Here is a 26,804-nt window from a genome sequence, read left to right on the forward strand (position 1 = left end):
CAGAGGATCTTCTAAGGACCTAGGGATGAGCTGCCTCCCAGACTCTGTAACACGGAGGAAGGGAAACAGCCAACAGCCAAAGAGTAAAAACATTGTCTTCTTGAAAACAGCTAGAAGAAAACGAGCTGCGAGAAAATACAGCAGAAGCTGCTGCTATGTCCTACATTGTGTGTCCCAGAGTGGGAGAAGGGCTGCAGTGCACCCATGGGGAGCTCAGGCGAGGACAGAAAGCTCAGTGGAGAACTCCAGATGACTGCTCTGAATTTCCCAGTCAGTTTCTGTTGGATCTTGAGAGCACCCAATTTGATGAGGATGCTTCTGTCTATTATTTGTTATCTATTTTTCCTCTTTTAGTTTTTCCTTTGGAGATAGCATTTTAATGACAATTTGCCCTTCTTTCCTCTCCCCCAAGTGTGTCATATACACCTCCCTTATCTCCTTCAAATTCATGGCCTTTTTTAATCAATTATTATTGCATGCTTGTGTACACATAGATTGTCAAGTGTAATCTATTGAGTCCATATAAAGCTATTTGTATCTGTGTTTTCAGGGTTGACTATTTGGCATCAAACATCCAATTAGAGCACTCTTTCCTGGGAAGGACCACCTCTCCCACTCCCAGTTTTACCCAGTTGCCTGTAGTTCTTTGTGTGGGGTTGTCTTACTTAAAAGGTTCACTGGAGGGGACACCCTGCTCCGCCCTGGAATTTCTCTGTGGGAAACTCCATCTGACTGTCTCTCCCTAGTCATTTCCTGCTGGCTGTTTGTAAGCCCCAATATGATGAGATTCATCTCAGTCAACCAATCACTTTTTATTTACTCCTTTACCCTGCCTTGTGCTCAATAAACTCATTCAAAAATGAAAGTATAGCAAGCTATGTGCTTAACAAACTCACTCATTCAAAACAAAGTACCCTGAAATATAAGTTTACTAACATAAGAGTGTGCCTGTGTGTTGGTAGGAGTATTCCTGAGAGTGTGAACAAGTGGGTCTCTGATTCTTGAGCCTGCCTGCCCTTGGGGCTCTTTTCCTTCTGTTGGGTTGCTTTGTCCCACCTCAATGTGATGGTTTTTGCTCTATCTTATTTTATTCTGTCATATTTGGTTGCTATCTCTTAGAACCCCATTCTTTTCATTAGAAAAAAAGAAAGAGAAAAGGAGTGGATCTAGAGGAGAAGAGAGAAGAGGGGAGGCGAGGGGAGGGGAGGGGGAATCTAGGAAATAGAGGGAGGAAAAACTATAATCAGGATGTATTGAGTGCAGGCAGGTGTGTGTGTGTGTGTGTGTGTGTGTGTGTGTGTGTGTGTGTGTGTGTGTGTGTGTGTATGTGTGTGTGTGTAATTTGCTTCAAGCCCTCAGGTAGTCCTAATCCCAGAATTCATGGTGACTTCACAATATCCTCTTAGCTGGAAGAATAGAACTACTTTTTTTTTTTGCACACTTTTTTTAATGTCTCTTTTTTGGGAATTTTTTAAATTTACATTTCAAATGTTATCCCCTTTCCCTTTCCCGGTTTCCCATCCATAAACCCTCTATCCCATCCACCCTCTCCCTTCTTCTAGGAGGGTGTTCCCCCACCCATCCACCCATCCCTTCCCCCCTCCCCACCCTAACAGTCCCCTACACTGGGGGGAGGGAGGGGAGTGTCCAGCCTTGGCAGGACCAAAGGCTATGGGTAGTGGTTTAGTCCCTGGGAGCTATGGTTGGTAGGTATTGTTGTTCTTACAGGGTTACAAACCCCTTCACTTCCTTCAATCCTTTCTCTAACTTCTCCGATGGGGACCCTGTTCTCAGTTCGATGGTTGGCTTTAAGAGTACACCTCTGTATTTGTCATGCTCTGGCAGAGTGTCTCAGCAGACAGCTACATCAGGCTCCTGTCAACATGCACCTCTTGGCATCCCCAATAGTAGCTGGCTTTGGTGGCTGTATGTATATGGGCTGGATCCCCAGGTGGGGCAGGCTCTGAATGGCCATTCCTTAAGTAGCTGCTCCAAACTTTGTCTCCATATCTCCACCTATGAATATTTTTGTTCCCCTTTTAAGAAGGACTGAAGCATCTGCACTTTGGTCATCCTTCTTCTTAAGCTTCATGTGGTCTGTGAATTGATCTTATTTATTCTGATCTTTTGGGCTAATATCCACTTATCAGTAAGTGCATACCAAGTGTATCAGTAAGTGCATAACCATCTTTTATGATTGGGTTACCTCACTTGTGATGATAATTTCAAGTTCCATCCATTTTCCTAAGAATAGAAATAATATATAATATATAAAATAAAAAAAAATATAGGGCTGGAGAGATGGCTCAGCGGTTAAGAGCACCCGACTGCTCTTCCAGAGGTCCTGAGTTCAATTCCCAGCAACCACATGGTGGCTCACAACCATCTGTAAAGAGATCTGATGCCCTCTTCTGGTGTATCTGAAGACAGCTACAGTGTACTTATATATAATAAATGAATAAATAAAAAAAATTTAAAAAAAAAATAAAAAAATATAGAAATAGTCCCATGCATCCTATCAGATCATCATGGACTAAGGCTGGTCTTCAATAACAACAAAAACGACAGAAAGCCCATTAACACATGGAAACTGAACAATGCTCTACTCAATGATAACCTGGTCAAGGAAGAAATAAAGAAATTAAAGACTTTTTGGAATTTAATGATAATGAAGGCACAGCATACCCAAACTTATGGGACACAATGAAAGCAGTGCCAAGAAGAAAACTCATAGCACTGAGTTCCTCCAAAAAGAAACTGGAGAGAGCATACAATAGCAGCTTGACAGCACTCCTGAAAGCTCTAGAACAAAAGAAGCAAATACACCCAAGAGGAGTAGAAGGCAGAAGAATTTTTTGTTTGTTTGTTTGTTTGTTTGTTTGTTTGTTTGTTTGTTTGAGACAGGGACTCCTACTGGCTGTAACTCACCCAGTAGGCTAGACTGGCTGGCCAAAAGCCCTAAGGATTTAGAAATCTCTGCCTCCCCAATACTGGGATTACAGACACCCCCGCCATGCTCAGGTTTGTTTGTTTGTTTTTTTAGTCAGGTGTGGTGGCACATGCCTTTAATCCCAGCACTGAGAAGACAGCGGCAGGTGGATCTCTGAGTTCAAGGTCAACCTAGTCTATAAAGCCAGTTCCAGAACAGCCAGGACTACACAGAGAAATCCTTTCTATATACAAACAAACAAACAAACAAACAAATAAATAAATAAAATTAATTTTAAAGATTTATTTATTTTGCCTTTTAATTGAAAAATTTTATACAATATATTCTGATCACACATCTTCATTCCCCCAACTCCTCCCAGATCCTCTCCACCTCCCCACCTCCCCAGCTACCCAACTTTTTACTCTCTCTCTCCTCTCTCTCTCTCTCTCTCTCTCTCTCTCTCTCTCTCTCTCTCTCTCTCCCCGCCCCTCTGTGTGTGTGTGTGTGTGTGTGTGTGTGTGTGTGTGTGCCTGTCATGTGTCTGTCATCTCAGTTCTTGGGAAGCAGAGGCAGGAACATCAGTTCTGTGAGTGTGAAGCCAGCCTAAACTACAGGAAGACAAATAAACAAATAAACAAACAAAACCAAAAAAGGGGCCTAGGGAGGTGGCTTCATTGGTAGAACGATTGCCTTGCAAGCCTAAGTGCTAAGGGTTCAATCTCCAGAACTCACATAACAAACATAACAAACAAACAAACCAAAACAAGAAACAAACAAACACCCCAAACACAACAAAAGCAAAAACCTGGGCATGGAACCTGTACAAGTTCAAGCCACATGGGATCCCAGTCCCAAGAAGGGGAAGTGAGTATGGGCTTCCCCCTCTAAGAATCTATCAGCAACAGACACTGGCAAAGGAAAAATTAGTTTTCTAATAAGCCCCCATGCCTGACTCACGAATATCTTTGAACCACAAACATTTTCCTAAATCTGGTGTGACTATATTGTCCCACATGTGCAAAGTAAATAAATATATAGTTAATTTTTATTGCAAATTGGTCAGACACTTTGATGAACGCTTGAGAAATATTAATGATAAGCTTTAATTATGCTAATTGTCACTATGGCAGCCATTCAGAGGAAGATATCCTAAGAAGTAATATGATTGCACTACATTCTCTCAAAGGTATACACATACATGTGCACTTGTGTGGATGAGCACCAGGCGTGTTAGCTGACACTGACATCATGTCAGTTATGGGCACATGTGTGAATGAGCACCAGGAGTGTTAGCTGACACTGATAGCATGTTACTTCTATCTTCCATCACTCACCCTTCTCTTTGAATACCCACAGACTGAGAAGGACAAAGTGTAGTTTAATTTTGTTGCTGTATCCCTATTTATTTCTCCATCTCCTGTAGGGTTGGGGTTTTTTCTATAATAAATAGTGTTAGTGAGTCTGATATAAGTAAGTCTTGATGAGGGTAAATGGCACAACATAATGGAAGGAGAGAACTGACTGCTAAAAGTTGTTCTCTGGGCTCCACCCTAATGCTAGCGCACCTGCGAATGAACAAATGAATGAATGAGAATAAAGCTTAAGTCAAGTGTGTTCTTGCACATAATCCCAGAATTTGGAGAGAAGAGGCAGGAAACAGGAAAAAAAAGCAGGAGAAAACAGCAGGAGGAAGAAGAGGAGAAAGAAGAGAAGAGGAGGGTAGGAGAGGGGAGAAAGAAGGGAAGGAGAGAGGAAATATGAGGAGGAAAGGGAAAAGAAATCACGAGAAAGGGAGGGAGTTCAAGGATCAGGCTGTGAGATGCATTTACTAAATACAGTTCAAAGCAGTCACAAATATGACCTCATTTGACCCTCCTTCCAAGCCTGGAAAGTATTCTTTAATGCCAACACCCTCAGGTTATAAAAAATTAAGCTATAAAGAAGTTTAAAAATTACCTGAAGAAGGGCTGGAGAGATGGCTCAGTGGTTAAGAGCCCTGACTGCTCTTCCTGAGGTCTGAGTTCAATTCCCAGCAACAACATGGTGGCTCACAACCGTCTATAATGAGATCCGATGCCCTCTTCTGGTGTTTCTAAAGACAGCTACAGTGTACTTATATATAATAAATAAATAAATCTTTTTTTAAAAAGTACCTGAAGAAGTCATTAAACCAGCAAATAGAAGAGGCAAAATGGAAACCAAAAAAGGTTCAAGAATTGTCTTTTCCCCATTTGCTAAACCACTTCTTTGGAAGGATTCACTGGATCAAGTACTTCCACACCTCTGCATATGGTAAGTTAGCACTTAGAAACCAAGAACTGTGACCTCACTATCTGAGGTTACACAGATGGTCCAACCAGAGAGTTTAAATGTCTGCACTAGCAGGGAGTGGGGGGAAGTGGTAAGATGCCCAGGGCCCAGGCAATAAGAACGTTTTTCAACGATGCATGAATTTCTCCTGATTCTTCAATAGCTCTATTTATAAACGTCCATAGCCCAGGTCAGTGTGGGTATCAGACGAGGAGGCTACAGTTGGCACTGAGGGCTAGTGGGAGGCATGTTCTGCCTATTTATTCCTGAGCTGCTGTCGAGATGTTAAAACACCAAGACAAACTTCTCTTTCATAGCAACTTTCTTAGGCTTGGTTCCAGAAAGCACTCACTGCACTGCTTTGTGCCACCAACAATGTCCTCCCTGTCCCTTCTCTTCCCACCAGATGAGACCAGCCTCCTCCCACAGCCAGATGTTAGTGATGTGTGCCAGGGCCTGGGTAGACGGGTACTCAGCATTGACCAAGGGTAGAGAGTGGAAAGAAATGTGACCTAGAACAGAGGTTCTCAACCTGTGGGTCATGACCCTTTCATGGGTGAGGGAAGGGGGTACCTTAGGGCAAAAGCAAGAATACGGTTATGAAGTAGCAATGAAAATAATTTTATGGTTGGGAGATCACCACGACATGACAAACTATATTAACAAGTAGCAGAATTAGGAAGGTTGAGAACCACTGGCCAAGAATATTCACAATCTCCCCCAGCCCAAAAACATCACAGCCAAACATCAGATGGAGCTCAGGGAGTCTTGTGGAAAAATTGCAGGAAGGATTGAGGGAACAGAGGGGATAAGAACTCCCCAGGAAGACCAACAAAGTCAACTAACCTGGACCCTTGGGGGCTCACAGAAACTGAAACACCAACCAAAGAACATACATGGGCTGGACTTAGCGACACACACGCATGCGTGCGCGCACACACACACACACACACACACACACACACACACACACACATGCAACAGATGTGCAGCTTGGTCTTCATGTAGGTCTCCCAACAGCTGGAGCAGGAGCTGTCCCTGGCTCTGTTGCCTGCTTGTGGGTCCTGTTCCCCTATCTGGGCTGCCTCGTCTGGCTTCAGTGAGAGAGGATGTGCCTAGTCCTTGGATGTGCCAAGGTGGGTTAGTACTCAAAGAAGAAGGGGAGGGGAGGGAAAAGGGCTTGTGAGGGGAGACTGGGAGGAGAGGGGAACTGCAATTGAGATATAAAGTAAATTAATAAATTAGTAGAAAAATGGGAGAAGGGATCTTCTCTGCTTCCCTTTCTCTTTCACACCAGGAGTGATTTTTCACTCAAGGAGCATGATTGACACATGGAGGGGATAGTGTAGAGCACCGGTCAGCAAAAGTCAAGAGGCAGAACAAACAGAAATACCTACATACAGAACTAGAGACAATTGCCTCAGGCCTAGTCCTAGAAAAGAAATCCCCCGTCCTATCCTCACACAGAAATCTGGAAAAATCTTAGCTGATGCAAAATAGTCCAAAGTCAAAGATAAACATGCTTTCTGTGTCTTCTCTTACATGCTATGCCAACTGTTCGATTTTACGTGGGTGATGTGAGTGTTAGTAAAGGTCATGAAACTAGACACTTGAAAAGAGACCACAAGAGTAGAAAAAGAGGTTTTGAGAAGAGAAGAGAGAGGCAAGAGAATGAAGTGACAGGAAGGTACAAGGGAACTCCAGAGAATGGGAGGGGTCAAAGTGTGGAGAGAGTCGGGGATCAGCAGAAGCAGGATATGTGATTAAATGCCATAACCAACCACATTGCTTTATATGCTTATTTCAGAACACTAAAGAGCTAAGGACATTAATGCCTCCATTGGTAAAGTGCTTGCCATGAGAGCATGAGGAGGGCCTGAGTGCAGATCTCCCCACACCTACATAAAGGCTAAGCATGGCAGTCCCAAGCACTGAAGAGGAAAATACAGGAGAATTCCTGAGGGCTCCTTTACCAATCAGACTAGCCTTGAGGCAAAATGCTACCGTCAGTGAGAGACTTTGACTCAAAAAGTAAGATGGGTGTCAATCGCTGGCCTTCACATGTACACACACTCATGAGCGCATGCGCACACAGAGAGAGAGACAGACACAGAAAGACATACATACCAAGACACATACACACAGATACACCCATACAGAGAGAGACACATACACACATACACACATATACACAGAGAGAGACATACACACACAGAGAGAAAGAGAGACAGACAGAAAGATAGACAGACATGCATACACAGAGATACATACACACGCACCCACACAGAGAGAGACACATGCACACACATACACACAGAGAGAGATATACACACAGAGATACATACACACACATACACCCACACAGAGAGGCACATACACACATATACATATATACACACAGAAACACATACACACACACACACACACACACACACACACACACACACACACGTGCTCGTAGGCATTTATGGAAGCCAGAGGTCTCCACCTTATTGTTTTAGTTTTAGCAGCAGGGTCTCACCGTGTAGCCCTGGCTGGCCTATCACTTGCTATGTAGAGTAGGCTGGCCTCAAACTCACAGAGATTTGTCTGCCTCTACCTCTTTGTGCCAGGATTAAAGGTGTGTCCTACCAAAGCTGGCTCCTTGTTTGTTTTTAGGCCAGGGGCTGTCACTGGAGCTGACCAGCTAACCCGGCTGCCTAGAAAACCTCCAGTAGGAAGTCCCACACCCGCGGATCCCGGCCCGCAGCAGCTCTCTGCTCCCAGACCCCGTGGGAAAGAGACCTCACCGCCTGGTCAGGTGGGCACTCCTGAGGCTGCAGAGCAGAAGAGACCACCAACACTGCCCACCCCTGCCCACATCCCTGGCCCAAGAGGAAACTGTATAAGGCCTCTGGGCTCCCGTGGGGGAGGGCCCAGGAGCGGCAGGACCCCTGCCTGAGACACCGCCGGAACCTGAAGGAAACAGACCGGATAAACAGTTCCCTGCACCCAAATCCCATGGGAGGGAGAGCTAAACCTTCCGAGAGGCAGACAAGCCTGGGAAAACAGAAGAGACTGCTCTCTGCACACACATCTCGGACGCCAGAGGAAAACACCAAAGGCCATCTGGAACCCTGGTGCACTGAAGCTCCCGGAAGGGGCGGCGCATATCTTCCTGGTTGCTGCCGCTGCAGAGAGCCCGTGGGCAGCACCCCACGAGTGAACTTGAGCCTCGGGACCACAGGTAAGACCAACTTTTCTGCTGCAAGAAAGCTGCCTGGTGAACTCAAGACACAGGCCCACAGGAACAGCTGAAGACCTGTAGAGAGGAAAAACTACACACCCAAAAGCAGAACACTCTGTCCCCATAACTGACTGAAAGAGAGGAAAACAGGTCTACAGCACTCCTGACACACAGGCTTATAGGACAGTCTAGCCACTGTCAGAAATAGCAGAACAAAGTAACACTAGAGATAATCTGATGGCAAGAGGCAAGCGCAGGAACCCAAGCAACAGAAATCAAGACTACATGGCATCATCGGAGCCCAATTCTCCCACCAAAACAAACATGGAATATCCAAACACACCAGAAAAGCAAGATCTAGTTTCAAAATCATATTTGATCATGATGCTGGAGGACTTCAAAAAAGACGTGAAGAACTCCCTTAGGGAAACACAGGAAAACATTAATAAACAAGTAGAAGCCTACAGAGAGGAATCGCAAAAATCCCTGAAAGAATCACAAAAATCCCTGAAAGAATTCCAGGAAAACACAATCAAACAGTTGAAGGAATTAAAAATGGAAATAGAAGCAATCAAGAAAGAACACATGGAAACAACCCTGGATATAGAAAACCAAAAGAAGAGACAAGGAGCTGTAGATACAAGCTTCACCAACAGAATACAAGAGATGGAAGAGAGAATCTCAGGAGCAGAAGATTCCATAGAAATCATTGACTCAACTGTCAAAGATAATGTAAAGCAGAAAAAGCTACTGGTCCAAAACATACAGGAAATCCAGGACTCAATGAGAAGATCAAACATAAGGATAATATGTATAGAAGAGAGTGAAGACTCCCAGCTCAAAGGACCAGTAAATATCTTCAACAAAATCATAGAAGAAAACTTCCCTAACCTAAAAAAAGAGATACCCATAGGCATACAAGAAGCCTACAGAACTCCAAATAGATTGGACCAGAAAAGAAACACCTCCCGTCACATAATAGTCAAAACACCAAACGCACAAAATAAAGAAAGAATATTAAAAGCAGTAAGGGAAAAAGGTCAAGTAACATATAAAGGCAGACCTATCAGAATCACACCAGACTTCTCGCCAGAAACTATGAAGGCCAGAAGATCCTGGACTGATGTCATACAGACCCTAAGAGAACACAAATGCCAGCCCAGGTTACTGTATCCTGCAAAACTCTCAATTAACATAGATGGAGAAACCAAGATATTCCATGACAAAACCAAATTTACACAATATCTTTCTACAAATCCAGCACTACAAAGGATAATAAATGGTAAAGCCCAACATAAGGAGGCAAGCTATACCCTAGAAGAAGCAAGAAACTAATCGTCTTGGCAACAAAACAAAGAGAATGAAAGCACACAAACATAACCTCACATCCAAATATGAATATAACGGGAAGCAATAATCACTATTCCTTAATATCTCTCAACATCAATGGCCTCAACTCCCCAATAAAAAGACATAGATTAACGAACTGGATATGCAATGAGGACCCTGCATTCTGCTGCCTACAGGAAACACACCTCAGAGACAAAGACAGACATTACCTCAGAGTGAAAGGCTGGAAAACAATTTTCCAAGCAAATGGTCAGAAGAAGCAAGCTGGAGTAGCCATTCTAATATCAAATAAAATCAATTTTCAATTAAAAGTCATCAAAAAAGATAAGGAAGGACACTTCATACTCATCAAAGGAAAAATCCACCAAGATGAACTCTCAATCCTAAATATCTATGCCCCAAATACAAGGGCACCTACATATGTAAAAGAAACCTTACTAAAGCTCAAAACACACATTGCACCTCACACAATAATAGTGGGAGATTTCAACACCCCACTCTCATCAATGGACAGATCATGGAAACAGAAATTAAACAGAGATGTAGACAGACTAAGAGAAGTCATGAGCCAAATGGACTTAACGGATATTTATAGAACATTCTATCCTAAAGCAAAAGGATATACCTTCTTCTCAGCTCCTCATGGTACTTTCTCCAAAATTGACCATATAATTGGTCAAAAAACGGGCCTCAACAGGTACAGAAAGATAGAAATAATCCCATGCGTGCTATTGAACCACCACGGCCTAAAACTGGTCTTCAATAACAATCAAGGAAGAATGCCCACATATACTTGGAAATTGAACAATGCTCTACTCAATGATAACCTGGTCAAGGAAGAAATAAAGAAAGAAATTAAAAACTTTTTAGAATTTAATGAAAATGAAGGTACAACATACCCAAACTTATGGGACACAATGAAAGCTGTGCTAAGAGGAAAACTCGTAGCGCTGAGTGCCTGCAGAAAGAAACAGGAAAGAGCATATGTCAGCAGCTTGACAGCACACCTAAAAGCTCTAGAACAAAAAGAAGCAAATACACCCAGGAGGAGTAGAAGGCAGGAAATAATCAAACTCAGAGTGGAAATCAACCAAGTAGAAACAAAAAGGACCATAGAAAGAATCAACAGAACCAAAAGTTGGTTCTTTGAGAAAATCAACAAGATAGATAAGCCCTTAGCCAGACTAACGAGAGGACACAGAGAGTGCGTCCAAATTAACAAAATCAGAAATGAAAAGGGAGACATAACAACAGATTCAGAGGAAATTCAAAAAATCATCAGATCTTACTATAAAAACCTATATTCAACAAAACTTGAAAATCTTCAGGAAATGGACAATTTCCTAGACAGATACCAGGTACCGAAGTAAATCAGGAACAGATAAACCAGTTAAACAACCCCATAACTCCTAAGGAAATAGAAGCAGTCATTAAAGGTCTCCCAACCAAAAAGAGCCCAGGTCCAGACGGGTTTAGTGCAGAATTCTATCAAACCTTCATAGAAGACCTCATACCAATATTATCCAAACTATTCCACAAAATTGAAACAGATGGATCACTACCGAATACCTTCTACGAAGCCACAATTACTCTTAGACCTAAACCACACAAAGACACAACAAAGAAAGAGAACTTCAGACCATTTCCCTTATGAATATCGACGCAAAAATACTCAACAAAATTCTGGCAAACCGAATCCAAGAGCACATCAAAACAATCATCCACCATGACCAAGTAGGCTTCATCCCAGGCATGCAGGGATGGTTTAATATACGGAAAACCATCAACGTGATCCATTATATAAACAAACTGAAAGAACAAAACCACATGATCATTTCATTAGACGCTGAGAAAGCATTTGACAAAATTCAACACCTCTTCATGACAAAAGTCCTGGAAAGAATAGGAATTCAAGGCCCATACCTGAACATAGTAAAAGCCATATACAGCAAAACAGTTGCTAACATTAAACAAAATGGAGAGAAACTTGAAGCAATCCTACTAAAATCAGGGACTAGACAAGGCTGCCCACTCTCTCCCTACTTATTCAATATAGTTCTTGAAGTTCTAGCCAGAGCAATCAGACAACAAAAGGAGGTCAAGGGGGTACAGATCGGAAAAGAAGAAGTCAAAATATCACTATTTGCAGATGATATGATAGTATATTTAAGTGATCCCAAAAGTTCCACCAGAGAACTACTAAAGCTGATAAACAACTTCAGCAAAGTGGCTGGGTATAAAATTAACTCAAATAAATCAGTTGCCTTCCTCTATACAAAAGAGAAACAAGCCGAGAAAGAAATTAGGGAAACGACACCCTTCATAATAGACCCAAATAATATAAAGTACCTCGGTGTGACTTTAACCAAGCAAGTAAAAGATCTGTACAATAAGAACTACAAGACACTGAAGAAGGAAATTTCCTCAGAAGATGGAAAGATCTCCCATGCTCATGGATTGGCAGGATTAATATAGTAAAAATGGCCATTTTACCAAAAGCAATCTACAGATTCAATGCAATCCCCATCAAAATACCAATCCAATTCTTCAAAGAGTTAGACAGAACAATTTGCAAATTCATCTGGAATAACAAAAAACCCAGGATAGCTAAAGCTATCCTCAACAATAAAAGGACTTCAGGGGGAATCACTATCCCTGAACTCAAGCAGTATTACAGAGCAATAGTGATAAAAACTGCATGGTATTGGTACAGAGACAGACAGATAGACCAATGGAATAGAATTGAAGACCCAGAAATGAACCCACACACCTATGGTCACTTGATTTTTGACAAAGGAGCCAAAACCATCCAATGGAAAAAAGATAGCATTTTCAGCAAATGGTGCTGGTTCAACTGGAGGGCAACATGTAGAAGAATGCAGATCGATCCATGCTTATCACCCTGTACAAAGCTTAAGTCCAAGTGGATCAAGGACCTCCACATCGAACCAGACACACTCAAACTAATAGAAGAAAAACTAGGGAAGCATCTGGAACACATGGGCACTGGAAAAAATTTCCTAAACAAAACACCAATGGCTTACGCTCTAAGATCAAGAATCGACAAATGGGATCTCATAAAACTGCAAAGCTTCTGTAAGGCAAAGGACACTGTGGTTAGGACAAAACGGCAACCAACAGATTGGGAAAAGATCTTTACCAATCCTACAACAGATAGAGGCCTTATATCCAAAATATACAAAGAACTCAAGAAGTTAGACCGCAGGGAAACAAATAACCCTATTAAAAAATGGGGTTCAGAGCTAAACAAAGAATTCACAGCTGAGGAATGCCGAATGGCTGAGAAACACCTAAAGAAATGTTCAACATCTTTAATCATAAGGGAAATGCAAATCAAAACAACCCTGAGATTTCACCTCACACCAGTGAGAATGGCTAAGATCAAAAACTCAGGGGACAACAGATGCTGGCGAGGATGTGGAGAAAGAGGAACACTCCTCCATTGTTGGTGGGATTGCAAACTGGTACAACCATTCTGGAAATCAGTTTGGAGGATCCTCAGAGAATTGGACATTGAACTGCCTGAGGATCCAGCTATACCTCTCTTGGGCATATTTCCAAAAGATGCCCCAACATATAAAAAAGACACGTGCTCCACTATGTTCATTGCAGCCTTATTTATAATAGCCAGAAGCTGGAAAGAACCCAGATGCCCTTCAACAGAGGAATGGATACAGAAAATGTGGTACATCTACACAATGGAATATTACTCAGCTATCAAAAACAACGACTTCATGAAATTCGTAGGCAAATGGTTGGAACTGGAAAACATCATCCTGAGTGAGCTAACCCAATCACAGAAAGACATACATGGTATGCACTCATTGATAAGTGGCTATTAGCCCAAATGCTTGAATTACCCTAGATCCCTAGAACAAACGAAACTCAAGACGGATGATCAAAATGTGAATGCTTCACTCCTTCTTTAAAAGGGGAACAAGAATGCCCTTGGCAGGGAAGAGAGAGGCAAAGATTAAAACAGAGACTGAAGGAACACCCATTCAGAGCCTGCCCCACATGTGGCCCATACATATACAGCCACCCAATTAGACAAGATGGATGAAGCAAAGAAGTGCAGACCGACAGGAGCCGGATGTAGATCGCTCCTGAGAGGCACAGCCAGAATACAGCAAATACAGAGGCGAATGCCAGCAGCAAACCACTGAACTGAGAATAGGACCCCCGTTGAAGGAATCAGAGAAAGAACTGGAAGAGCTTGAAGGGGCTCGAGACCCCATAGGTACAACAATGCCAAGCAACCAGAGCTTCCAGGGACTAAGCCACTACCTAAAGACTATACATGGACTGACCCTGTACTCTGACCTCATAGGTAGCAATGAATATCCTAGTAAGAGCACCAGTGGAAGGGGAAGCCCTGGGTCCTGCTAAGACTGAACCCCCAGTGAACTAGACTTGTGGGGGGAGGGCGGCAAGGGGGGGAGGATGGGGAGGAGAACACCCATAAAGAAGGGGAGGGGGGAGGGGGATGCTTGCCCGGAAACAGGGAAAGGGAATAACACTCGAAATGTATATAAGAAATACTCAAGTTAATAAAAAAAAAGAAAGAAAGAAAACCTCCAATAACCCTCAGCCACCCATCCCCATCCCCATGGTGGTATTTACTCAGACCCTAGCGCTGGATGGCAGGTATGCCCAGCCACATCCAATTTTTATATGGATGTTGGGAATGTGAACCGAGGTTCCTAAGTACTTTAACCACTGAGCTATCTCTCCAGCCCCTTCATTCTTGAGACGCTCAGCAAGAACATACAAGGAAGCAAAAGACCCATGGCAAATTGCCTCCCCCTCAGACTTTTACTTTTGTGCTGGGTGGATCCATGATATCCAAAGGAGTGGAGGAGGGGGTGGCAAATCAATTGTTCCCATTGATTGAAGCAGGGTTGCATCAGAATGTTACTAACCTTGATCTTTGATGTCTCCTTTCTGTGGTCCACAGTTAAATTCTGGAAAGGGGCACCCTCACCAACACCAACCCCCAACTCTGTACCATGTACCAGGTGTGGCAGATGACTTCTGAGCTTAGATTTACAGACAAGAACTCAGTGTGACCTCCAAGGGGCAGGGCAAAGTGTGCTGTCTTCCCTGACCCCGGAAGCTTTGGGTGGCCCATCGGGTGGTGGAACCAGAGTCTAGGCAGTGTGACTTGTTCTGCCTCTGAAGCACCTTGGCCAAGGCTGGGAGGTAGGAAGGATGAATTCCTCCAGCCTAGCCACACAGTGGGTGAATATGTGGGCACAGAAAGATGCACAGAAGCATAAACTCCCGTCTACGGAGTCGGTTCAGTCAGTAAAGTGCTTGCCATGCGCTCTTTTTAAGTATTGAATAAGTAAATAATAAATATTAAAATAAGAACAATTTTTTTTTTGGTTCTTTTTTTTTTCGGAGCTGGGGACTGAACCCAGGGCCTTGCGCTTCCTAGGCAAGCGCTCTATCACTGAGCTAAATCCCCAACCCCAATAAGAACAATTTTTAAAAGTCAAGCAAGACACCACATATCTGTAATCCCAGAGCTGAGGAGGCAGAGACAGAAAGATACTTGGCTTGCTGGCCAGCCAGTCAAGACAAACCTGTGGGCTTCAAGTTCCAAGAGAGATCCTGTCTCAACATAAAGTGGGGAGCCAATGAGCTCTGGCCTCTGGCCTCTGGCCTCCACACATACATGTACACACATGCACAACAGAGAGAGAGAGACAGACTGACAGACACAGACACACACACACACACACACACACACACACAGACACGGGGACTAGAGAGAAAGACAGGGACAGAGACACGGAGAGTCAGAGAGATGGAGAGATGGAGAGACAGAGAAACATTACCTGCAGTCCCCAGCAGCTGACAGGGTAACCCAAACACCCTGCTGAAATAAACAGTCATGCAGACGAGCTAGTGCAAACAAACATTAAAGAAACAATGCTTGCAACATCCATAAAAGCCAACAGGAAAAAAAAGGTTTTGTAGCGCTTGTAGTATCCACTGGTGAAGAAGAAACAGCACCCAGTTCTCTTCAGTCCAGCCCAGGATTCCAGAAGAAATCCCAACTCCTGTATAAAGGAAAGCTAAGGCAAACAGCATCAAAGTCAACTTTATTGGTAATAGGGCATGGATTCATGAAAAGAAAATTTCTCAAAGAAAAGAGTTGGCTGTGGTTTCTTATTTATACAGTCCTTAGTTCTCCCTTTACTCTAAGAGAAAAGTAACTGTTAGGGGATGGGGGAGATAGATTAGTAGATACGGTGCTCACTGCACAATTGCAAGGTCCTGAGTTCAGATCCCCAGAATGCACAGATCCCCAGATGCCAGTAGCGAAGTCTCACTCTGTCATTTCCCGTTTCTTTGCCCCATCTTGAGGTGGTCTTCTCTTGGAATAGGAGGAGGACTCTTTCTTTTTGTAGTTATTTCTGTGTGTGTGTGTGTGTGTGTGTGTGTGCGTGTGTGTGTGCGTGTGTGTGTGCGTGTGTGTGCGTGTGTGCGTGCACACGCGTGCACGTGTTCGTGGTGTGCATCTGACATACTCATGTCAGAAGACACCTTGTGGGAGTCAGTTCTCTCCTGCCACTGTTTGGGAGGCTTCAATTCCTGTCATCAGGCTCAGCAGTCTTTCCAGTTGGAGGATTCTTAGAGGTTGTCCTTACATACAATTCAGTTGCTATACCAAGGTACTTACAGAGAGATTGGGGTCAGACAGGAGATGCCCCAGAAGCTCCCACACAGGCCAGGTAGCCTGGTATGTATACTGGCAGACAAGAGAGACACTGTTGTGCTTGTAAAAAGAGAAAGAGAAAGGGGATATATTTTGGATGTGTGGTGAGGTATGGTGGAAGGGGGTGCCTCCACAGGCCCATTCTGAGGCATCCCTTACCCCTGAGGGACCAGGCACATGATGGTATAGCAGAGAGAGAGAGAGAAGAGAGAGAGAGAGAGAGAGAGAGAGAGAGAGAGAGAGAGGAAGAAGAAGGAGGAGGAGGAGAAAGAGGAGAAAGAAGAAGAAGGAGGAGGAGGAAGAGGAGGAGGAAGAGGAGGAGGAGGAGGAAGAGGAGGAGGAGGAAGAGGAGGAGGAAGAGGAGAAGAGTAGGAGGAGGATCGGGAGGAGGAGGAAGAGGAGGGAAGAGAAGAGAAGTAGAGAAGGCCATGAGCACATGGAGAAGGGGGGAAGGGAATGGGGAGAGAGGGGGAGCAAGAAGGCAAGAGCAAGAGAGAGCAGAGAGGGCAAGCAGCCCCTTTTATAGTGAGTCAGGCATACCTGGCTATTGCCAGGTAACTGTGGGGTGGAGCTTAGACAAAATGCTAATAGAGACTATTTCAAACAAGGTAGAAACCAAGAACAAACACTCAAGATTGTCCTCTAATGCTTACACACAAGTGGTGGCATGCTCACATATGAGCATGTGCACACCACCCACCACACATACCACACACACACACACACACACACACACACACACACACACACACGCACACACACACACCCCTAACGAAACATATTACTGAAAGAACAGTTGTCTTTACTGTTATGTAAGATCAAAAAACATTTAGTGTGATCCGGACTCAAAAGAGGATCAGCAAAAATCTCACAAACACAAAACTATAAAGTATAGGGCTGTGGGCATGAGTCAGTGAGCCGGGTCCTGTTTAATAACTCTGAAATTCCCATTCTTTCAACACGGTGGAAACACGATGCTAATTTAGTTCTTCAAACACTGTGAGTAAAAAGCTCAAGCCATTCCAAGATTTGAAAGTCAAATTAGCTTAAACTGAGAAATATCCACATTGATTCTTTAAATAAATCAGATTTGAGGACCTGAAAAATGGCATAGGGGCTGCTACCAAGCCAGGTGACCAAAGTTCAGTACCTGAGAACCACATGGTTAAAGGGGAGAACTGAGCCTGAAAGTTGTTCTCTGGCTCTACATAGAAGTACACATATGCACATATACACCATACAAATAAATGTAATATTTTTTAAATGTATTTCAGCAGCCTTTAATCCCAACAGTAGAGAGGCAGAGGCAGGCAGATCTCGGAGAATTTGAAGCCAGTCTGGTCTACACAAGAGTTCCAGTCTGGCCAGGACTATAAAGTTAGACCATATATCTAAAAGAAAAATAAAACAATCAGACCAGACAGATGGCTCAGCACATGGTGGCATTGCTGCAAACCTGAGAACTTGAGTTTGTTATCCAGGACACACATAGTAGAAGGAGAGCACTGACTCCTGAAAGCAGTGGGATGTACACATGCATGCACACACACACACACACACACACACACACACACAGAGAGAGAGAGAGAGAGAGAGAGAGAGAGAGAGAGAGAGAGGTGGGGGGAGGGAGAGGAAGACAGATTGTACATAGGTACATAGATAGATAGATAGATAGATAGATAGATAGATAGATAGATAGATAGATAGATGACAGATAGATGATTGATAGATAGATAAATAGATAGATGATAGATAGATAGATAGATAGATAGATAGATAGATGGATGATAGATAGATAGATGATAGATGATAAGTGCATAGATAGATACATAGATAGATAATAGATATAAATAGGCAGATATTATAGAGAGGTAATAGTAGATACATACATACATTCATATGTACATACACAGATTAAATATTGTGTTAATTACTTATTGCTATGACAAAATACTTGACAAATGCAACTTGAGGAAAGAAAGGTTTATTTTGGCTCACAGTTTAAGGACACACTCCATCATGGTAAGAAAGGAGTGGTGGCAAGAGTCTGAAGCAGTCAATCGCATTGCATCCGAGGTCAGGAGGCAGAGAAGACACGCTGGCATCAGCTGACTTTCTCCTCTCTCATCTAGTCAGAGACCAGAGCCCACAGGATGGTAGCGTTCACATCCAGGGTAGGGCTTCGCATCTCAATTAACGTGGTCTAGAAAACCCTTTATAGAGATGACCAAGGCCTATCTCCACGATGAGCCTAGACACCGCCAAACTGACACTCGTTAACCATAACACCACCCAAAAGATTCGGTGAATCCCTGGTGCTGAATGCAGTAAGCCTGCTACCAAAAGAAAAAGTGAATAAACTCCCTGGTTTGACTGCTCACACAGTGTGGCAACACATTATTAGGTTCCTGCTAGTTTTGCTGGAGATGATGCTGTAACTGAAGCCACCAGAGGATGTCTCCTTCCTGTCTTCCAGGGGGAAGTGGTTCTTCTCTCTGTCCCACGGTCTTCCTGTTACCTAGGGTCAAGTGACTAACTGTTGTCTTCCCTGCAGCTCTTAGTCTGGGTTGTCTACCTTTGCTGGCTTTCTAGCAAAGCTAGTGGGAGAATGCACTGTTCAACCATGTGACTTCCAAAATTAGTGATCTCTAAAGTCAACTAAGAGGTCGGGGTGTACCTCAGTTGGCAAATCTAGCATGCATGAAGTCCCAAGATCCATCCACAGCACAGCATAAACCAAGTGTGGCAGCACATACCTGTAATCCCAGGTCTTGGGAAGTAGGAGGATGATTCTCAGCTACACGGGAAGTTGAAGGACAGCCGAGGACACGTGAGACCCTGTCTCGGTTGGCCTGTCGATGAAGTCTACTAAAAGCAAAGGAAGCTGAAGAGTACATTTGGGTTCCCCCTTGATTTCGCAAGACGCAGTCTACCAGGCCTGTGCGTTTAGCATGTTCAAAACTTTTCTAGAAGGAAGAACTCATTTCTTATAACATGGTCTTACAACACCCAAGTCCCCCTGGAGACACCAGGGTAGGAATGTCACAATATAGTGTAAGAAAAACACACCTTTCAGACACCTACCACTTACTACACAGACCTCCACCCCACTCCACCCACTTCTGTATTTCATCTGAAGGACACACATGATCCTTAGGTTGGCTTTCTGCGCTCCTGTGTGTGAACTCCATGACCAAACCTCTGCCCAGCCTGTTTATGTAGCTCTTTTCATTGCTTTCTGGGGAGGAATTTCTTCAGCCTCTCTCATTGGCTGTGGAATCACCTCCCCTGGGCAGGATGCCAGGCCTCAAGGCAAGAGCCTCGTTTCCTGTGTAGACTGTCCACCTGGGCACTACAGTAGCAATGGTGCCTGTCCTGTTGTCCCTGCCTCTCCTTCTGGGTCCTGCAGTCCTTCAGGAGACTGGTGAGTGGGCAAAACCAAGGAAGATTGGGAGGGGAACAAAGAAAAGGCAGAAAACAAAATGTTGGGCCACAAGAAGAACCCTTTGTGTACCTGGGATTCTCATATATCTAGTGCTAACGGGTTTGTAAAGTTGCCAATTGACTTTGCTCACCTATGAGTATTCGAGACTGGGTGGTAGATAAGGCCTTAAAGAGCATGAATCTGAGAGCTAGTGGTGTGGCTCACTTGATAGGATACTTGTTATGCATGCAGACAGCCTCAGCACCACATAAACCAAGTATCTCACACCTATAATCCCAACACAAGGGAGCTGGAGGCAGGAGGTTCAAAAGTTCAAGGCTATATGTCATATACTAGATTGTTTTGTAGATCTTCCTTTATTGTAGGCTTCATGCATGCATAGCAAGCACCGTATCAAGTGAACTACACTGCTCGTCCTCAGATCCTTTAAGGTCTTATTTAATGCAGTGAGTTCCTGAAGGCTTCTAGAAGGATGAACAATTATAACTGGCAACTTTGCAAACCCACTACTACCATCAGTGGGGTGGAGGTCTGCATAGTAAGTGGTAAATGTGTGTTATTCTTACAGTAGAGTCAGACAGTGGAATTGAATAAGGGCCATAGAGTTTCCTCTACTCTCTCCCCTTCCCTTCTTCCATGGGCTGGACACATTTGTCTGACTCTGGAGGAAGAGATCCCAGGGGAAAATGCAGAGGCAGGTTAGAAGACTCTGTGAGGAAACCAGGACTTTCCTCGGCAGCGACATAAGGCAAGAACCTCTAGGAGAGAAGACAGCAGGGAACCAGGGGGAGCCACATCAGTTCCAGGATGGGGAATGAGGCTGTTCACTGCACACACACACACACACACACACACACACAGAGAGAGAGAGAGAGAGAGAGAGAGAGAGAGAGAGAGAGAGAGAGAGAGAAATAATTTTATATGCAAAGTAGAAGATACAGTGTAGAGACAACACAGAATAATCTCTGGCATATCATCCTGAAGTAAAGAAGAGCCCCTTCACATGCGTAAACCTCCCATGGCGTGAGACTGGCAGCAAGAGTATAAACCCCACCCCTCAGAATCTCCTCTCCTTCTGCAGGGTCTTATTCTCTGATCTTCCTCTACACCGGGTTGTCCAGGCCCAGCAAAGGCCTTCTGAGGTTTCAAGCCACCGCATTTCTCAACGATCAGGCCTTCTTCCACTACAACAGCAACAGTGGGAAGGCAGAGCCCGTGGAACCCTGGAGCCATGTGGAAGGAATGGAGGACTGGGAGAAGGAAAGCCAGCTTCAGAGAGCCAGGGAGGAGATCTTCCTCGTGACCCTGAAAGACATCATGGACTATTACGAGGACAGTACAGGTCAGAGAGCCCAGTGAGTGAGTGTGTGTGTGTGTGTGTGTGTGTGTGTGTGTGTGTGTGTGTGTGTTATCTGATGCAGTCCATGAGTATGCGTGGAAAGGATTCCACAGGATAAAACAAGACACATCAGATATTTACATTAAAAAACATAGTGGTAGCAAATTTACAATTATGAAGTGACAACAATATAATTTTGTGGTTGGGGAGACAACAACATGAGGGACTGTATTAAAGGGTTGCACTCTTAGGAAGGTTAAGAGCCACTACAAGGAAGTGGTATCACAGTTCCTTCCTACACAGGCACCAGTGACATTTCATCTCCATACCCTGACCCCCTTGAGAGGGAATCAGATTCAACACGACCCAAGTGGAGAGCAGAATTCTCAAGTGGAGAGAAGAATTCTCAGTATCCTCCTCTGGACTCTGAGCGTGCACACATGGGTACATATAACTGCATACACAACCATGTGCTTATAGTACACACACACACACACACACATACACACACACACACACATGCATGCACACTCACCACAATTACTTAATTAATTAACAGTAACTTGCCCTTACTGAGCACTTAACTCTGTGCCAGGCTCAGGTGTGAGCACATTTAATGGTCAAAATAACATCTTCAAAGATTATTACTCTTCTCATTTCAGGGATTAATTTTAAGTATTTTACTTAACTGTATTTCATAGTTCATTCAACAAAACAGGTGAGTGAACAAGAGAGAGATCTGGAATTTAAATCTGGACAGCTTAAGAACTTTTAGAGCCAACAGCAGTCGGGACAGAGTAAATATCTGGTGGTGTTGTAATCAGACTGACCTGTTGTAGGTCGGTTACTTTGTGTAAGCGTCATTTTTCTTGGGCAAGGGGGTGAAGGCTTCAGAGACTTTGAGTAAACACCAAACAGGTTTAGAGGATGGTGGCTTATCAGTAATTGCAGCATTTAGAAAACTTGAGGCAGGAGATTGCTGGGTTATATGATGAGAACCAGGCCAGTGTGGGCTATAAAGTGTGGCCCTGTCTCAAAACTAAACAAAGGAATAAGCTACTAACCACTGAAAAGAGGGGAATGACTCAATTATGTATAGAGCAATGATTTGGATGCAATATAGACCTGACAAGTAAGAATTCCGATAATCTGAAAGAAACCACAAATAATTCCTATTTAACTTGAAAATGGAATCCGGTGTGATTGTGTTTAATTCTGAAGAATTCACCATCCACTAAAACACCTAAGTTCATTAGATATAATGATGTAAAAATGCTTCAAATCTGAGAGCTTACCTAGCATTCAAGAAGTTCTGGATTCCCCAGTGAACGTGATTGTTGTGGGGAGGGTGGTAATGGGTGGGGGGGGAGGATGGGGAAGGGAAGCCCATATAGAAGGGGAGGGGGAGGGGCTAGGGGGATGTTGGCCCGGAAACCGGGAAGAGGAATAACAATCGAAATGTAAATAAGAAATACTCAAGTTAATAAAGATTAAAAAAAGAAGAAGAAGAAGAAGAAGTTCTGGGTTCAGTTCCCAGCACTGTATAAAACTGGGTATAGTGTCACACACCCAGATAATCCTATCTAGCACTAGGGAGATGAAGACATGAGTCACCCTTGGTACCTAGAGTATCTGAGGCTATTACATGAGACCCTGTTAGACAAAAATAGAATTGGAATCTATCTACAACTTATCCCGGGAACTTCTCCGACTATACAGAATGTGTTCCCTCTCAGAACGGCCTGAAATGCTCAGCCAAGTAGTTTCCTCCTCGGTGTTGTGCCTGGCTAGCAACCTGTTTGCCAAGATAAAGAATTGAGTGTTTAGATGTCCCAAGCATACAGGAACTGAAAGTCACTCAGCTGGAGTTGGCATCCATCTAACTGACTCCCTGTGGGGCTGGGGAGGCTACAGGGTCTCACACCTTTCAGGGAATGTTTGGTTGTGAGATCACAAATAACAGAAGTAGTGGAGCAGTCTGGAGGTATGCCTACGATGGAGAAGATTTCATCGAATTCAACAAGGAAATCCCAGCCTGGATCCCCTTAGACCCAGCAGCCGCAAACACCAAGCTGAAGTGGGAGGCAGAAAAGGTCTATGTGCAGCGAGCCAAGGCATACCTAGAGGAGGAGTGTCCTACAATGCTGAAGAAGTACCTGACCTACAGTAGATCTCACCTGGACCGAACAGGTACACACTGCTTTTATGATCTACTCCACGTACTAAACTGAAAACCAAGGTCATCTCAGTGCAAGGGACAATAGCAGGTTGCCCCATAAACCCTTCTAGTCCCTTCATCCTCCAGGTTTCATGTACTAGGAGTCATTTCTTTTGAACGCATGACATGAGAGCCAAAAGGAACATTCATTAAAATTTTAGGTCAGAAAACCCAGAGGGATAGCTCAATTGTACAGCGCCTACCTAGAATCCCCCAGTGTGGGGCTTGGGGCGTGGCTCAGTGGTAGAGCCCCTGCCAAGAATCCCCCAGTGAAGGGCTGGGGGCGTGGCTCAGTGGTAGAGCCCCTGCCTAGAATCCCTCAGTGAGGGACTGGGGGGCGTGGCTCAGTGGTAGAGCCCCTGCCTAGAATCCCCCAGTGAGGGACTGGGGACGTGGCTCAGTGGTAGAGCCCCTGCCTAGAATACCCCAATGAGAGCTCAGCAGTGGAGCACCGTATGGCATGTACAGGAGTCTGGATTCAATCCTCAGCACTTAAAGTCAGGAACGTAGCTCAATGGCAGCATTCCCTGAATAACCTCCACTTTGCAGCACATGCAATAATCCAAGCACTCGGAAAGCTGAGGCTGGAGGATTGTGATGAGTTCAAGGCCAGCCTACATGACAAGTACCAGGCCAGCTAGACCCTGTTTCAGAAATCAGGTGGGAGGCACAAAAAAATATAATAATAAAGAATAAACTGGAGCTCAGCTTCTGGGTCCTCAAATTCCATAGTTCAGATACCAAATACAATACAGTGAGGCTTCTTGCAGACAGAACTAAGGAACTGGGCTGTTATTCAGGTAGTAGGGAGCAGTGGGGTTAGCTATAAAGCACACTCAAGACACTCAAAATCTGGGCATGGTAGTACATGCCAGTAATCCCAGCACTCAGAGCAAGGATATCTGTTCAAGGCCATCCTGGGCTATATAGTCTCTGTTTCATTATCTGTGTGAATGTATGATATTTGTATATTTGTATGTACGCATACATTTTGTGTGTATCCTATTTCTATATTTTGTTATCTGTGTGTATGTATAATGTATGTATCCTGTCTCTATGTTTTGTTATCTATGTGTATGTATGATGTATGTATATATCCTGTCTATGTTTTGTTATCTGTATGTATGTATGATGTATGTATGTATCCTGTCTCTATGTTTTGTTATCTATGTGTATGTATGATATGTATGTAATATATATTTATGCCTGTATGTATGCATGTATGTATGTATATGCATATATATGTAAGATGGTGAATGTGTGGAGAGCAGAAGACAACCTCAGCTGTTGGTACTGACCTTCCACCTTGTTTGAGACACCAGGTTAGCCCACCCACCAGCTTCCAGGTATTTCCCTGTCTCTGTCACCCATCACCATATATGAGCTCTGAGAATAGAGACATATACATCTGTGTTCTAGAGATTCACATTCAGATCATCATATTTATGCACAAGCCCTTTACCCACTGAGCTAGCTCCCCAATCCTTTGTCTCAATCAGTTGCCATCAGAAGTCAATACACCATAAGAAAAGGCAGGGAGTAAGAGACATACCATATAACCATATGGTTCTGGACATACCATATAACCCAACAGGGAAAGCTTAGGCAAAGCCTCAGCCTTTCTTGAACTTCACAAAGGTCTCTGGGAGAAGTCAGACTGGATGGTCATCCAGGGGGTTAGGAACAAAAGAAACATGGCAGGGAAAAGCCCACCTTAAGCTCTCTATGTGCACAATTTCTCCCTCTGCAGATCCTCCCACTGTGAAAATCACCAGCCGTGTGGCCCCAGGAAGAAACAGAATATTCAGATGTCTGGCCTATGACTTCTACCCACAAAGAATTAGTCTGCACTGGAACCAGGCCAGCAAGAAGCTGGCATCTGAACCAGAAAGAGGTGTTTTTCCCAATGGAAATGGCACTTACCTCTCCTGGATGGAGGTGGAAGTCCCCCCACAGAACAGAGACCCCTTTGTCTGCCACATAGAACACAAGGGGCTATCCCAATCTCTCTCAGTGCAGTGGGATGAGAAAAGTAAAGTCTGAAAACAGTGCTGTATCTCAGCCTCAGAAAGGTTACCCTCTCTGCCGGATATGAGAGAGTTGAACTTCAGAAGTCACTGTCACCAGCAAGCCCGCAAGTCTCCAAGGAATGGGTGTGGGCCCAGAAGATTTGAATACCAAGCACCGAGTTCACTCTCAAAGTCAAATCAATCACCTTGCCTTGTAAAACTCCTCCTCAATTAATCTGTAAGCCCTTGCAATTACCTTCACGCCCAGCACAGCACAGAAAGGCATTTTAAACTCTGAGATGCTACAGAAGTGTGAGTTGATTTTATCATGTATACTGCCCCGACATACTTGATTCATGGGAATGTCTCCATATTCAATCAAAGACGGTGTCCTAGTTTCATTTCTGATGCTGTAAGAAAATATCCCAAACAAAAGCGACTTCAACAGAGAAGAGGTTTGTCAGGCTTATCTTTCCAGGTCTCTGTTGTACGACTCTACTCTTGGGAACATGAGAACAGGCATCTACTCACCTCAGCTAGGGAACCAACAGCAGATCAAAGGATGAACACCACCAAAGTCCAGCTCAGTGAACTGAGTCCAGGTTGGTGAACTGTAATTCTTGTGGGGTTCTCTTATGTACCTTTTGTGCCCAAATAACTGCAGGGTATTTCTGTGCCCACTCTAGCCCATGCTGTCTCCCAGATAGATGACACAGAGACCTGATTTTTTATTGACAAAATAAAGGCACTAAGCTGGGCAGGTTCTGAGCTATTCGAACCCTCGAAGGCTGCCTATTTCCCAGCCACGTGGTCCTTTACCATCTGAGTCTTGCCCTGGCTCAATCTGGTCCACATGTGTCCTCATGGAAGCTCCCTTAGCCACCTGCTCATGGAGTCTCTCAAGGTCTCTCCATACCTTCTTCTACTCGTGGTCCTTCTCTACTCTTGTCTCCTCTGGGACCCCACTGAGGAAGTCCGGCCCTATCTCTTCCACCCAGCCTATTAACTGATCATCTCCTTCACTAACCAATCAGAGGTGATGGAAAACAATTTTTACATAACACTGAGACCTGAGATGTTCGACCTTGCCATCCTCAGGACTGCAACCAGATGTCTGAACACAGAAGTCGGGATCTGAATACACAGTGCACAAAAGCATCCTCCAACAGTTTTACTGGTGTTATTTACATAAATACGGGAAAAGGGTTACATACAGGAGCAGAAATG

The 26,804-nt window shown here is 44.0% G+C and overlaps 1 protein-coding gene across 3 annotated transcripts; it reads left to right on the forward strand.

Moving 5' to 3' along the window:
* The first annotated feature begins 19,839 nt into the window (after positions 1-19,839).
* Positions 19,840-26,403, forward strand: Azgp1 (alpha-2-glycoprotein 1, zinc-binding). Of its 3 annotated transcripts, none has more exons than XM_006249003.5 (6): positions 19,840-19,990; positions 21,093-21,353; positions 21,639-21,759; positions 22,052-22,068; positions 23,265-23,540; positions 25,319-26,403. In XM_006249003.5, the coding sequence occupies exons 1-6, from the start codon at positions 19,930-19,932 to the stop codon at positions 25,609-25,611; spliced, it is 1,029 nt and encodes a 342-aa protein (XP_006249065.1). In that variant the 5' UTR covers positions 19,840-19,929; the 3' UTR covers positions 25,612-26,403. The 3 variants fall into 3 exon arrangements, with proteins under 3 accessions (XP_006249065.1, XP_006249066.1, NP_036958.2); XM_006249004.5 differs by having other exon boundaries at positions 21,654-21,759; NM_012826.2 differs by lacking the exons at positions 21,639-21,759; positions 22,052-22,068 and having other exon boundaries at positions 19,912-19,990; positions 25,319-25,887.
* Positions 26,404-26,804: the final 401 nt, after the last annotated feature.

The sequence above is a fragment of the Rattus norvegicus genome, chromosome 12, assembly GCF_036323735.1.
Source record: "Rattus norvegicus strain BN/NHsdMcwi chromosome 12, GRCr8, whole genome shotgun sequence".
NCBI lineage: Eukaryota > Metazoa > Chordata > Mammalia > Rodentia > Muridae > Rattus > Rattus norvegicus.

Bases quoted from the DNA above. Each gene is read 5' to 3' on its own strand.
- Azgp1 (XM_006249003.5), top strand. From the start codon at position 19,930: ATGGTGCCTGTCCTGTTGTCCCTGCCTCTCCTTCTGGGTCCTGCAGTC. The intron at 21,354-21,638 runs GTCAGAGAGCCC...GTGGTATCACAG, and splicing joins CTATTACGAGGACAGTACAG to TTCCTTCCTACACAGGCACC. The intron at 23,541-25,318 runs GTACACACTGCT...CTCCCTCTGCAG, and splicing joins ATCTCACCTGGACCGAACAG to ATCCTCCCACTGTGAAAATC.